The following is a 14,475-nucleotide window of genomic DNA, read 5'->3' on the forward strand; positions in this document are numbered from 1 at the left end:
CTAATATTAGTGTAAAGGTCAATTAGATTTTGCCATAATCCTGGCTGGGTATTTGGCCACTCAGGATTTTTAGAGATCCTTTAAATCGGTTGCTTTCCTGGCATAAAGAAAAAGAAAAGAGACAAGTCTGGGGCTTTTAGAAGATCCAAACTATCACCTAAGCAGACTATGTGCTGACATGAGACTCACAGGTAAACTTTACCTTCACCACGTGTAACTTAACACAGTGTGTGCCATATAATGTTCTACTGACATGATCTAAACAGCAGAAACCTGTGAGATTCAGTGGTGAATATTAAAAACGGTATTAATAATTATATAAAAGTCTACATGTAACTGCTCTCTTTTTTTTTTTTGCTTATTTGTGTTGGTAAATATTTACAAGTATACATATTCATGTTTCTTAAAATGTATTTGCTGTTTAACAGTGAGTCGCTGGGTAATCTGCTGGGTAATTTTAACAAATAAGAATAACCTGAATTTGACTACATTGTTTGATAATTAGGATCAATTGTAACATATTTACTTGGAATCTGTATGATTTGATTGACCATTTTTGTAAAATGCCTTGAGTCGTTTTGTGAATTTGTGCTATGTAAATAAACGGAATTGTACAAACAATCAACTGACAAAATTTCTTCCAATTTAAATCTTAATGCACCCTCTGTAAGGCTTTACCTTTTAACAGGAGCTTTTGTACAGTGTGCATATAAAACCAGCTGGGCTGAGAGGTCCACACTTTCCCTGATGGTTCATGGAATCCTGAGAAGCAACATGTGAACAAAGTGTTTTCACTTAAGGGTTAGAGACCTGTAAAGATCAGCATTAAAAACCAGAAACTGAAACAAAATATTTTTGCTTTCCTATTTGGCTGATTTGAAGCAAAAGGAGTTTTTTTTTTTTCAGGCCAATTTTTACCTTCAGCCACCCCTGAAAATAACAGACAACAGCCTTTCTTTTCACATTGACTGGTTCTTCAGGTGAGTACTAGTAATCCAAATCAGGCCCACTGAAAGGGAGGGACAAACATTTCTGTAGTCCTGGCCAAAAATAGGTGAGGGGGTCCAGTCTGCAGTGTGAAAGCCAAAGCACAGCAGATGAAAGCGATGCAGGAGCAACTGCCCTCCTTGGACGAGAGAGACCCTGTCAGGCTTACAGGTCAATTAAATGATTCGCCACACTTTTACATCATTATATTATTAAAATCATCTCTCCCAGTAAACGTTTCGTCCTCTGTTGTATTCAGAAAGACACCTTATATGCACAGTTCACTGCTTTTACATAGCATATAATGTGTGTAAGTAATGATCAGAGATCAGAAGTGTGCATGTAATTGTAAAGATTAAAAACCCCAACTTACAATATTAAAAGACCAAATAGTGCTTCTAAGCAAAATCTGATTTTTTGTAATCAAGCTGAAAATGGTGATCGTTGCTCCATGGGATGATGGGAATAGTCACCTTTTGTAGACTATTGTTATGAATTTACCTCAAATCACAGCTAGTCCTGATGCAGCCAAGGTGGTGTATGGGTCCCACCTGACTGGTCACACATACCACACATGGTGGCTCTTTTCAGCCATCTAGCAAATTTATGTCAAATTATGCATCAATCTGCTAATTTGCATACTAAATACCTACATTTCTATCAGCTGTACAAGCTATGCTCAAGTTAACAGTGTGTATTGAACTAAGCATCTGGCTGAAACAAAACAGAAATAAGAGATAAGAGAACGTGAGCTTAGGTCAATCTAGTACTAATCCAGTGTTTTATTAAAGTTGGAGCTTTGTTTTACTGTTTTTGTGCAAGCAGATTCAAACAAAACAACCTCGAGGAGTTTTAAACATTGCGCTCCCAGAATTTTAAATGCCTCTTTGAGCCCGCCTCCAGCTCCTGTTGAAAGTGGGTCTTTCCCTCTGGCTCAGCTACGAGGTCGTGCACAGATTAAACCAGTTTCACCAGGCAAGAGGTGGTGCTCCCAGCAATAAAAATGGAGATAAGTGATGCTCAGGAAGATAAGTGATGCTCAGTTCAGTGCAGCAGTTTATAACTGGAACCTGCACGGTAAGGGAAAAAAAAACCTATGATAACACTGAGTTAGGTTGGGATATAGAAAGCAGGTAATGGGACCCTCTACTAAAATAAGAAAAGGCCTTGTCTTCTTTCATCCCAGGTACAGGTCAGCTGACAGCCTTTCCTGTACCAAGGAGAAGATATGCGTAGGTGCCCCCCCTCCCTACCCAGGGCATTCTGTGACTAGTAGGAAATCAATAAAAACATTTTATGTATGCACAGTTGATATGGCTTTGATTCCTCTTTTCTCCTCGCCTATTCTTCCCCTGATTTCCTCCTATCTGCTCCATATTATCTGAATTTAAATTTTTTTTCACAGAACAGGTTCCAGGTGACTCCCACTGTGGAAGGCCAAAAAGATCTATTAAATAAATCTCTGGATTTTTTTATGTCACAATAATTTATTGCACAATGAAGTTCTTCATAGAAAGTAATTTCTGTATTTTTTATTATTTTATATTACCTGTGCAGTACATAATGAAAAAGTTTAAGCTGTCTGGTCTTGCAAATTAAGCCCCAACATCTCATTGCCTGTGCAACAACTTAACTGCAGACCAATAACTGTTTGTTAGCCCTGCTACCTGAATTTGTTTAAAAATCTCATGATGTCCTGCAGCACAGAACCAGAAACCTAAAAAAATAATCACCAATTAAAATCTACTTTCTATGATAAATATTCCATATTTATTTACTTATTAATTGAAGATGTAGATAAATGAATGTATGCATGCATTGCAAATTGTATTGAAATGATCATGTATTTTGTAACTTTTTTTTAAGATTGTAGCACTTTGGGCCTTCCAGATTCTTTATGCTAGATGCTCCAAATGCTTTGTATTTTAGGCTACTACTAGTTCTGATATGAACTCCAAATACCATTTGCCAAACTTTCCGCATGACTAAATCATTTATGAAGTCTTTAAAGTCTAGTTACTTGGCAAGCTGAACTTATCTGAATAGCAGTGCCTCTCCTGGCACCTAGCGGAGTGATTGTAGTTTTTTTTATCATTTTCATTTGACTATGGGTCACTGCTATAGGCAGAGAGACAGGATAATAATCTGTTCACCTCAGCTCACTCTCCTGAGCCACCGTCACCTACAGATTGTTGCTGGACCTCTCTGAGCCCTTAGCTCTGTCAGAGCTACCAAACTCAACTGTTTCTGTCAGAGAGTTTGTTACAAGGTAATGGATGTTAAAATTAGATTTGGCCAGTTAGGAAGCTTTCTTGATCACATTTCTAAGGAAAATTATGAAGAAATATAAAGGTTTTATAGATAAAATGTTACATATTTTTCCACAAACTGGCATATTTTGAAAATAATCCTGCTGATAATTTAATGGTTAGAGGGCCCAGTTCTGAACCCCTCCTCCTTACAATGGGTCTGAGAGAACAGACCCGGTTGTCGCTCTGTTGGTGGACATGACAAGAGTACTCCAGTGTAGGCTGCAGTTTTATGTTTATTAAGAAAGTTTGGAAAAAAGCATCAGGCTGTACTACTCAAGAAACTCAATATCAGAGCCCAAAACATTTGTTCCTAAAGGTTCCCTAACAATCCCTACTCAAATCGATTTCTTGGCTTATTGTATTACAACAGCCAAATGGATAATGTAGACTGGAAAACAGTGCTGATGCATATTTTTTGTTTGAGTGTGCAAAAATATGTCCGACCCCACTGTTCAAACAGATGGGACCCCTTAGTTAACCCAGTTCCGCAGCAGCAGTCATCCAAGGGCCGCCTCTGAAAGAGTCAGGATGTAACACTGGAAGGTCTACAGCTGACACTAAACCTTAGAGGAAAGGAAAACCAGCCACCAACCACTGCATCATGTCATTACATAACTGGGCTATGAATAAAAAAATAATAATACATCAATAATTTATTAATGAAAAAGTGTGTGGTGCATTAAAATGCTGGAAAGCTTGTGCCATCTGTAAAACTCATACTAAGTTTTTTACAAAATGTTTCTCTGTGGTTAAAAATCTTTTTTCCCCCGGCATTTTATTCCACAGTGACTGGCAACCTGCCCAGCTACTGGGAGACGTAGACCTAACATGGTTTCTTAATCAGGCTGTGTTCATGTGAACTAGAGGGGGATGTAAGTGTGAGTCAGACTGTGGGTACTGTGCCTACTTTCAATGACAGTAATAGGTCATTAACTGCTTCACTCAGTCAGTTATCATTAACTCTCAAACAGCAGACTGGTCCTTTTCTTCAGCTTCATCAGCACTCTGTCACCATTGCCTCCCTTCCCTTTTCATGTTCCACCTCCTCCGCTCTCTGAAGGCACTACTTCTTGTCGTCATTTTGGACTATTTGTTCGTAAGGTGGCGGTGGGTGATTGCAGTAGGACGGAGGTGGCGGATAGGACCACATCATCATGTGGGCAGAACCGGGCTGTGCTGGATATGCAGGCTGGGTCATTGTAATCCCAGGGTCACCTCCGGCCATCCCGTTCACCCCGAAGCCCTGCATACTGCCTGGCTGCTGGGAAACTGCAAACACAGAAGGAAGAGTTTAGGTTTAAATGACACGACTGTACTACAGAATGCATGATCAGCTGCTAAAACAGAAAGCTTTAAACTGGTTATTAAGACTATGAATGGCTGCTTCATGAATGAGACACCAGATGATTTAACATACATTAAGCTTGAGGAGTGGTTGTTTTAACGCTGCCAGTGGCCAACCCCGCTTCCCATTGGCTGAAAGAGTCAGTCCTGTTTAATTCAGTGACGCCTTCACATACAGGTCCTTCTCAAAATATTAGCATATTGTGATAAAGTTCATTATTTTCCATAATGTTATGATGAAAATTTAACATTCATATATTTTAGATTCATTGCACACTAACTGAAATATTTTAGGTCTTTTATTGTCTTAATACGGATGATTTTGGCATACAGCTCATGAAAACCCAAAATTCCTATCTCACAAAATTAGCATATTTCATCCGACCAATAAAAGAAAAGTGTTTTTAATACAAAAAACGTCAACCTTCAAATAATCATGTACAGTTATGCACTCAATACTTGGTCGGGAATCCTTTTGCAGAAATGACTGCTTCAATGCGGCGTGGCATGGAGGCAATCAGCCTGTGGCACTGCTGAGGTCTTATGGAGGCCCAGGATGCTTCGATAGCGGCCTTTAGCTCATCCAGAGTGTTGGGTCTTGAGTCTCTCAATGTTCTCTTCACAACATCCCACAGATTCTCTATGGGGTTCAGGTCAGGAGAGTTGGCAGGCCAATTGAGCACAGTGATACCATGGTCAGTAAACCATTTACCAGTGGTTTTGGCACTGTGAGCAGGTGCCATGTCGTGCTGAAAAATGAAATCTTCATCTCCAAAAAGCTTTTCAGCAGATGGAAGCATGAAGCGCTCCAAAATCTCCTGATAGCTAGCTGCATTGACCCTGCCCTTGATAAAACACAGTGGACCAACACCAGCAGCTGACACGGCACCCTAGACCATCACTGACTGTGGGTACTTGACACTGGACTTCTGGCATTTTGGCATTTCCTTCTCCCCAGTCTTCCTCCAGACTCTGGCACCTTAATTTCCGAATGACATGCAGAATTTGCTTTCATCTGAAAAAAGTACTTTGGACCACTGAGCAACAGTCCAGTGCTGCTTCTCTGTAGCCCAGGTCTGGGGAATGCGGCACCTGTAGCCCATTTCCTGCACACGCCTGTGCACGGTGGCTCTGGATGTTTCTGCTCCAGACTCAATCCACTGCTTCCGCAGGTCCCCCAAGGTCTGAAATCGACCCTTCTCCACAATCTTCCTCAGGGTCCGGTCACCTCTTCTCGTTGTGCAGCGTTTTCTGCCACACTTTTTCCTTCCCACAGACTTCCCACTGAGGTGCCTTGATACAGCACTCTGGGAACAGCCTATTCGTTCAGAAATTTCTTTCTGTGTCTTACCCTTTTGCTTGAGGGTGTCAATAGTGGCCTTCTGGACAGCAGTCAGGTCGGCAGTCTTACCCATGATTGGGGTTTTGAGTGATGAACCAGGCTGGGAGTTTTAAAGGCCCCAGGAATCTTTTGCAGGTGTTTAGAGTTAACTCGTTGATTCAGATGATTAGGTTCATAGCTCGTTTAGAGACCCTTTTAATGATATGCTAATTTTGTGAGATAGGAATTTTGGGTTTTCATGAGCTGTATGCCAAAATCATCCGTATTAAGACAATAAAAGACCTGAAATATTTCAGTTAGTGTGCAATGAATCTAAAATATATGAATGTTAAATTTTCATCATGACATTATGGAAAATAATGAACTTTATCACAATATGCTAATATTTTGAGAAGGACCTGTAAAGGCAGCAAGTTACATTTACTTCCTTATCGATCTACTACTTTCTGTTTAAAAAACAAAACATCCTAACAGAGAGCAAAATTGTTTTGGGTAGACTGGGGAGAGTTTAAACACTTCCAATTTCTCCAATCAGGATTAGGTTACAAATCATGCGATTCATGCACAATTTTGTTCTTCTATCACATGTAAAAAGTAGCACGTAGTTGCAAACAGACAGTTTAGACAGAAAAAAAATATTTGTGGGCAAAATAATGTTTTTTTTTACTTCATTTCATTTCCTAATAGCATTGCCTGCTTTGTACTTAACCCCATCAGAACGAAGTCATGATATTTTTATGTCTGTGGGTATTTTTTTGGACGATTATCCTCTTTGGTATCAGATGCTGTGCAGCTGGACGGATATTTCTTAGTGATTAATTTTTACTTTTGTACATTTGTTATTATGCATAACCAAAGCAACAAGGTGTTTTTTACAACTGGGAGCAGTTAATTAATATCTCAAAAGCTTAAAAATGATCTTCCCCCACAGCCATGGACCCTTCTGCTTCTACATGTTTATCTTCATCAGAGGATGCTAATGCTCCTTTTGCCTCCCCCTTCCACCTGTGTGTCTCAAGAAGTCAGGTGAAGAGGCAAGGAGAGACAGAACCAGAGTAAGGCTGCAGGTCCAGATGGTGTCAGCCCTAGAGTCTTGAAGGCCTGTGCAGAGCAGCTCTGTGGGATTCTGCAGCACTTCTTCAATCTTAGCCTGGCCCAGAAGAAGGTTCCGGTGTTGTGGAAGACCTCCTGTCTTGTTCCGGTACCAAAGAAAACTCCCTCATCAGTCCTCAATGACTATAGACCTGTTGCCCTGACATCCAACATCATGAAGGTCCTAGAGAGACTCCTGTTCACCCACCTGAGTAAGCAAAACAATAAACTGTACAAGACAGCAAGATGCTGCATATGTTCTATAAGTCTGTTGTGGAGAGTGTGATCTCTTCCGCCATCATCTGCTTGGGTAGCAGCATCAGAACCAGGGACTTAAAAAAGCTCAACAAGCTGATAAAAAGGCTGGCTCTGTTTTGGGGACTCCTCTGGAACCTCTGGAAATAATTGTGCAAAGAAGGATTCTTCATAAAATGAAGAACATTATGGAGAACCCTGAGCATCCTCTTCGTGAGACTGTTCTAAAACAACAGTGTCTTCAGTCAGAGGCTTCTTCAGATCTGCTGTAAGACAGACCTCTACAGGAGATCCTTCCTGCCCACAGCCATCAGCATCTACAATGGCTCTTTGAGGAAACCTGCTGTAATGGTGCATTTAGACCAACCGCGAATGACGCGACAGGAGCGAGTGACGTACATGTTAACCCCGTGTAGAAGCGCGTTCAGGAGCAAAGCCATGTGAAGGACGCGATCCGAATGGCGCGATTAGGGCGAATAGAGTGAACCGATACCTGCGATGGACGGGGAGCTAATTTTGCTGGAGTTGAAAAATCTGAACTTTTCTTTCATTTGCACCCGATTCAGTGTAGTCCTTGCAAAAACAGAAGGGAAAACAATACCTACAATCCGCAAACATCACATATATAAAAAAGACAAACATTCATGAACACATAGGATGAAGGAAGGTTTTCTCTGAGAGGTTTGTGGGTGGCTTTGAAAAAAGGACTGTTCAATAAGGCACGCATGAAGTTGTGAAGCACACATGTGGCCTTCACACACTGCTTTCTATTGAGCTGAGATTTATTTACTCACCAAAGACAGATGGACAGGCGTTCTGCAGCAGGGATACAGCGCCTGTAGTTAGTGTCCCGGAGGTTGATTTCTCCCCCAACGCAGGACAGCAGGTCCTCAAACTGGGTCCTGGATAGACGGATATACACCTGAAAGCGACAGTCATCCAGACGCTTCTTCTGGAGGAGGTGGTGGTACTCTCCAAACTTGTTCCATCTCTGGAGAATCTGGTGAGCCCAGGGACGTCAACACCAGCAACATTGTTCTGCTTTCCATAAATAAAGCACCTTGACTTGCTCCATGCTGAGTTGAAACCGGCAAGTGGCAGATGGAAGCTCCTCCTATTTGATGACGTGTTGAAGGGAGAGGAGTGTTGTCACCTGTTGGCCACATGAATTGCTGGCGAAAGGTCAGGTAAGCGACAGCACGCAAATGAAAAAAATTTGCAGGAATCGCAGTCGGTCTGAATGCACCATAAAACAGACCGCTACAGGAGATCCTTCCTGCCCACAGCCATCAGCATCTACAACAACTCTTTGAAGAAACCTGCATAATATGAGCTACAACAACAAATAATTTCCCTTTAGAAAGTATTTTTGAATTGAATTTTCTTAACAAAATCCAACAATAGGCTGCTGCAATCTCATCACATCATGCCGTTTTAGACAAGCCTGCCTCAAAGGCTCTCTTTTCACAGAAATTTATTTTCAAATGATTTGCCTAAAAACATCACAGAGAATGATTAGGATATACTTTTGTTATGACTATTAAGATTTTTAGGTTTTACTGGCAACACAATCTGGTGATATATTCCCTTTCAGAAATCCTTTCCGTCAGAGAAATGGTTAAACCATGCAGCTCAAAGGGGAAACATCTAGTAAAACGTTCCTCCTCTGGGTCACCTTGTCCCCACCTAATCTGCCTGCAGAATAGACTCGTCCATTTGGTTTATTATTAAAGCCCTCTGTTTAATTTTCTGCTTGGTTGATAGACAAAATAAAATTCCATTCATGTAAGACTTAGTCTTATCTGCTACTCTGGTATCAAACAAAATGTAGGATCCTTAAAGACAGCAATGCTGCTGACAACAGGTAGGATCAGACTAGTTTGTCCAAACCCATTAAAAACTTTAATTCAACAGAAAATGCTGAAAATATGGACTAAGTACTCTCTATAGAAGACCCAGTGTTTGTTTTTCCATTAAGTGCGATTAGTTCATCAGACTACCTTACACTTTGAGATGTTGCTCTCATGAAAGATGTAAGACACTTCCTCAACCTCATCTGTATACATTCAGTTCTTTGGAAGAATGTTTTCTGGTCACATTATTCATTATTCTCTCAAAACAAGGCCATATCAATTAAAAACCTGCACATTTTTCATCTTATGACCAAGCATGGGAATTAAATTAAACAGATACAGAAATGCTACCTTATAACAACAGCACACTCAGATTGGGTCCCTACTTAATCGGGATATAATTATAACTATTTCAGCTGGCTGCACTTTGGTAAACAATACAGTCATTATTTTAGGCAACTGTGCCCCTGAAGACTCCCAACGCTTTCAGTGAACACACACACACACATCGTGTTTTACTATCTTTATGAGGACTTTTCAGTTACCTTCATTAACTTCCATTCATATTCCTTGATTTCTAGGGCCTAACCCTGACCCCAACCCTAACCATACCTCACTTCATACCCTAGTCCTAAACCTAACCCGTCTCAAGAATGGAATTCGGAAAAGTGAGGAATGTCTTCACTTTTCAAAATGTCCTCACTTTGCGATAAAAATACGGAAAACGTTTCTCACTCAGCAGCAAGTACAAGAACACACACACACACACACACACACACACACACACACACACGAGGAACAGGAGTAGAATGTTCCTGTTCTGCACAAAGAAGTCATGTATGAATAGTTGTTTTCAGAATATTAGCACAGTTGAAAGAGTAAAGCACAAAATCCTTATAATAGCTTTTACGTCTTATACATGCAAATGCATGTTAAACACAGCTAATTCTATTTCAAATCAAATTTAGATTTAGACCCTTAGACCACAGGTGTCCAACTCCAGAGCTCAAGAGCCAGTGTCCTGCAACTTTTAAATATGTCTGTGTCAAAACACCCGAATGACATATTTATGTCATCTGCAGGAACTTGAGTGCACAAGGTTATTTGATTCAACTGTTTTGGACTTGGAAGACATCTAAAAGTTGCAGGACACCAGCCCTCGAGGTCAGGAGTTTGACCACAGACAAAGAATCTTTATGTTATCAGTCCACAAAGAATTGCTCCATTCCTCTTTAGGCCAGTCCATGTGCTATTTGACAATCTGTAATGTCTTAAGCTCATGTTGTTTGTTCAACAATGCAACTTTGCTGGGGCTTCTAATCAATAGCACAACTGTTCCTGTACTCACAGGTAACTCTATGCTTCTGCTGATCACATGATGAATCTTTGCTTTTGCAGCTTTTTTAAATTCATTCTAATGGCAGTGTTTTAGTTTTCTTCCACGTCTTTCTGGTCCTGGTTTCCATCTTAAGACATTTGAGATTATTTTAGCTGAGCATCCAATTACTTTATGATTGCTTTATACGTTAGACAATAACCTGTCAACTCTAGTATTGCTGTTAATTTTAAAAAACAGATTAAACTATGAGAAAACCCATCTTACTCAGAGCAGTGTGTGAATGCAAAATTATCCACTACGACGGCAAAGACATGAACTTGCCAACGATGCCACACCAGGTCAAAATCAATACTGAACAGCAGGGGGCGCTTCTGTATTGAAGCCAGGTGTTAGAGCGCTGGTGTTTCTGGCGCCCCAAATGTTCATTATCAGTAAGGTGGATAATTTCCCGCTAATAACTGGATAACATGGGAAATTAAAATGTCCTAAACTCTATGTGGTACTAAACATGTGATTGCTCGAAGGGTGATTTGTCAATAACAATTTGACCTAACAAACCATCTTTGGGTTGTTCTGCAAGAGAAAAAAGTCTTGCGTGGAGGGAGGCTTCTAGTTCTTTTTTTGTTTTTACAGCACGGGTTGCCATTGTTCTAAAAGTCTATGCATGGAAAAAAGTTTACCTGTCGTGGTCATTTAGTCGCTTATTCAGCTTGGTTGCCAAGGCAGGAATACCAAAAGTTTGGTATTTATTGAAAAGAGTTTCATGCTCAAGATTTAAATGTTTAGGATCCAAAAACAAATCATTATTTCCATTATTACCACATTATCACCTCTTTGGCTTCCAAAACTGAATTAAACAAAAAGTGTCACAAAATATATTATTTCTCTTACATTTATTCCAGTCCAGACAGTTCTTCGTTATCTGCCTGTTGGTAAAGTGATATGGCGAGAACGATAAATTTGCGATATCACATTGTGCAGGCCTAATGAACATGATCAGCAACAATACTCAGGAAGGCTGCTTAAATGTTTTAATGATGCTCAGTTGGTAGTAAGGGTGAAAAAGTGAGCCAAGAAAACATCCCCTACACCAGTATACCACCACCAGCACCCAGGGCATTTTGTTTTTTTTCCAGACAATTCTCTGTGAACCTGTGAGATGATAGTGGATAAAAATCCCAATAGATCTGGGCTCGTATTTAGAAAGAATCCTAAGACTAAAAGTAGCTCCTAGTGACGTCATCCTAAAAAAAAATATTTCTCAAATTCTAAGATTTTTCTTTAAAGTTTCCCTCAGTAAGATAAAATTTATTCACGAAGCATCTTAGGCATTGAGGTCCTAACGTGAGAAAATATTAAGAGTAGTGAGGAGGACCTTTAGTGAGCTTAAGAGTGTGTTAAGCAGAGAAGATGGTGGAAAGATGGAGAGAAATGAGAGATATTCTCTAAACAATGAATAACACTGAATTAATAAAACGCTAAAGGCTTGACAGTGCAGGGATCCACCCCCTTAATAGTTGAGTAAATAAACTTCTATCATTCATATAATTATTAATATAGGAGACAAGATTAATTTTATCATCCCCTTAGGGAGAAATTGAATGGTTTCAGCAGCAGGAGTAGAAACAATAATAAATAACTATGAATGAAAATTTAACAAAATGACAAACAATGTAGTACAGAATTATTTAAATATTTACTGACTGTAAAATGTAAATTTGGCAAGAATTGGAAAAACTCAAAAAAATATGTGTGAAGCGGCTGGGATGAGGATCAGCTCCTCCAAGTCCGAGGCCATGGTACTCGACCTGAAAAGGGTGGCTTGTCCTCTTCAGGTTGGAGGGGAGTTCCTGCCTCAAGTGGAGGAGTTTAAGTATCTCGGGGTCTTGTTCACGAGTGAGGGAAGAATGGAGCGGGAGATCGACAGACGGATCGGTGCGGCTGCCACAGTAATGGGGGCGCTGTGCCGGTCCGTTGTGGTGAAGAGAGAGCTGAGCCGAAAAGCAAAGCTCTCAATTTACTGGTCGGTCTACGTTCCTACCCTCACCTATGGCCATGAACTTTGGATCATGACCGAAAGAACGAGATCCCGGATACAAGCGGCTGAAATGAGCTTCCTCCGTAGGGTGGCCGGGCACTCCCTTAGAGATAGGGTGAGGAGCTCGGCCATCCGGGAGGGGCTCGGAGTAGAGCCGCTGCTCCTCCACATCGAGAGGAGCCAGTTGAGGTGGCTCGGGCATCTATACCGGATGCCTCCTGGACGCCTTCCTCGGGAGGTGTTCCAGGCACGTCCCACCGGGAGGAGGCCCAGGGGACAACCCAGGACACGCTGGAGGGACTATGTCTCTCGGCTGGCCTGGGAATGCCTTGGGCTCCCCCTGGAGGAACTGGAGGAGGTGTCTGGAGAGAGGGACGTCTGGGCGTCTCTGTTGAGTCTGCTGCCCCCACGACCCGGTCCCGGATAAGCGGAAGACGACGAGTACGAGTACGAGTATATACATAGAAGGAAGATGTAAATGAGGTGAATAAGTATTTGCTGTATTGAACATGATGTCAGCAGCCTCAGCCTAAATGGTCATCTACAACTCTCCCCGTCTGTGGAGAACTTCTCTGGTGTGCTGCTATCTCCTCTCTAGCTTCTGATTGCAGCAGGAACCAGAGCTGCTCACATTCCAGGCAGGTGCTGAAAGCAGATGGAACAACACATTGATCTGCTGGGAATGCCTCCTGTTCACTCTGAGCAGAGAACTGAATCACTCCTAAACTAGGGAGTCCTAGGCAGGAATTTTTAGGCTAAGATAGTCCTCTCTGAGAGGACTCTGAGAATCTTTGTGAATACAGGCCCTGATGTTTCTGAGATCCTCAGATCAGCCAGTCTGGTACAATCAACAATGTTCAAAGTCACATAAATCCTCTTTTTCTGTCACTTTGAAGTTTAGTTTGGATGACCTAAATGACTGATTGACTGACTGACCTAAATGTGTTGAGTTGTTGCCATATGACTGGCTGATCTGTGTCAAGTAATTGAACAAGTATACCCAATACCCAGCTACATAGCTAATACCTACTATAAGTTGCTGAAACCTAACTGACAAAATGTCCTGTAATGCTAACTGAGGAGATGAATAAAGGTCTATGATTAGGCTAATGATTTATTGGCATTTCCCTGAGAATTGCACAGTCAGCTCTTAGGGTGACATTGTCAGAAAATAGTTCTACTCCTGGAAAAACTGGTGACCACTTTGACTCATTTACCCACCAAAAATTGATGAACACCAGACACTTTTTAGGGCATTGCCCTAAAAGCTTACCCAGGTTAATCGGCAGCTGGTGATGTCTTTCCTCTTTGGAGTAAACACACACCTCAATGCTCCACAACAAGCAAAGTGGCATAACTCCTGCTTCTGTAGAAGTCCTCACACTTGCTAATGCTAATTCAATCGGTACATTTAGTTGCGACTCGGGGATTTTTAGTCCGACTCTGTTATGTTTACATGAAGATGTTCAGTTTCAGGAAGCCCTCTGCTTTACCTGGTGTGGTGACAGGGTGCCTGGTGAAGGAGACATTAAAGGTTGACTCATCTCTCAGATGAGAAGGATACATCCTTCTACGGATGAAGAAGCCAGCACCACAGCAGAACAACACCCCCATCATGAGGAGGACCCTAAGAGAAAAACAGAACATGTCATTCTAAAGCAAGATACAGAATCTAAACCAGAAGGGAGGATGGAAAAATATATCTGCCAATGCAGGTCAATGATCACCTCAGTAAGCATTAGAATTTAACACCACTGGGCCTGCATAGAGCTCGGCAGGTATGTTCCAGTCAGCTCATACATACATCCATCATCAATGTCAGTATTTTGGGCTTTTGATTACTTTTTTTTTTGAAACAATCTTTTTCCAAAACACAGAATTTTCCTTCAATAGTAAAAGAGCAATCATTTAGC

The 14,475-nt window shown here is 41.2% G+C and overlaps 1 protein-coding gene across 1 annotated transcript in view; it reads right to left on the reverse strand.

Annotated features, from left to right (window-relative positions):
• Positions 1-3,514: 3,514 nt before the first annotated feature.
• Positions 3,515-14,475, reverse strand: part of vopp1 (VOPP1 WW domain binding protein) — a 57,924-nt gene continuing 46,963 nt past the window's right edge. The window contains exons 4-5 of the mRNA XM_047349324.1: positions 14,056-14,189; positions 3,515-4,568 (exon numbers count right to left, since the gene is read on the reverse strand). Of these exons, the coding sequence (XP_047205280.1) occupies positions 4,363-4,568; positions 14,056-14,189 (340 nt within the window). The 3' untranslated portion in view covers positions 3,515-4,362. The remainder of the gene's footprint in view (positions 4,569-14,055; positions 14,190-14,475) is intronic.

The sequence above is a fragment of the Girardinichthys multiradiatus genome, chromosome 21 (assembly GCF_021462225.1).
Source record: "Girardinichthys multiradiatus isolate DD_20200921_A chromosome 21, DD_fGirMul_XY1, whole genome shotgun sequence".
NCBI lineage: Eukaryota > Metazoa > Chordata > Actinopteri > Cyprinodontiformes > Goodeidae > Girardinichthys > Girardinichthys multiradiatus.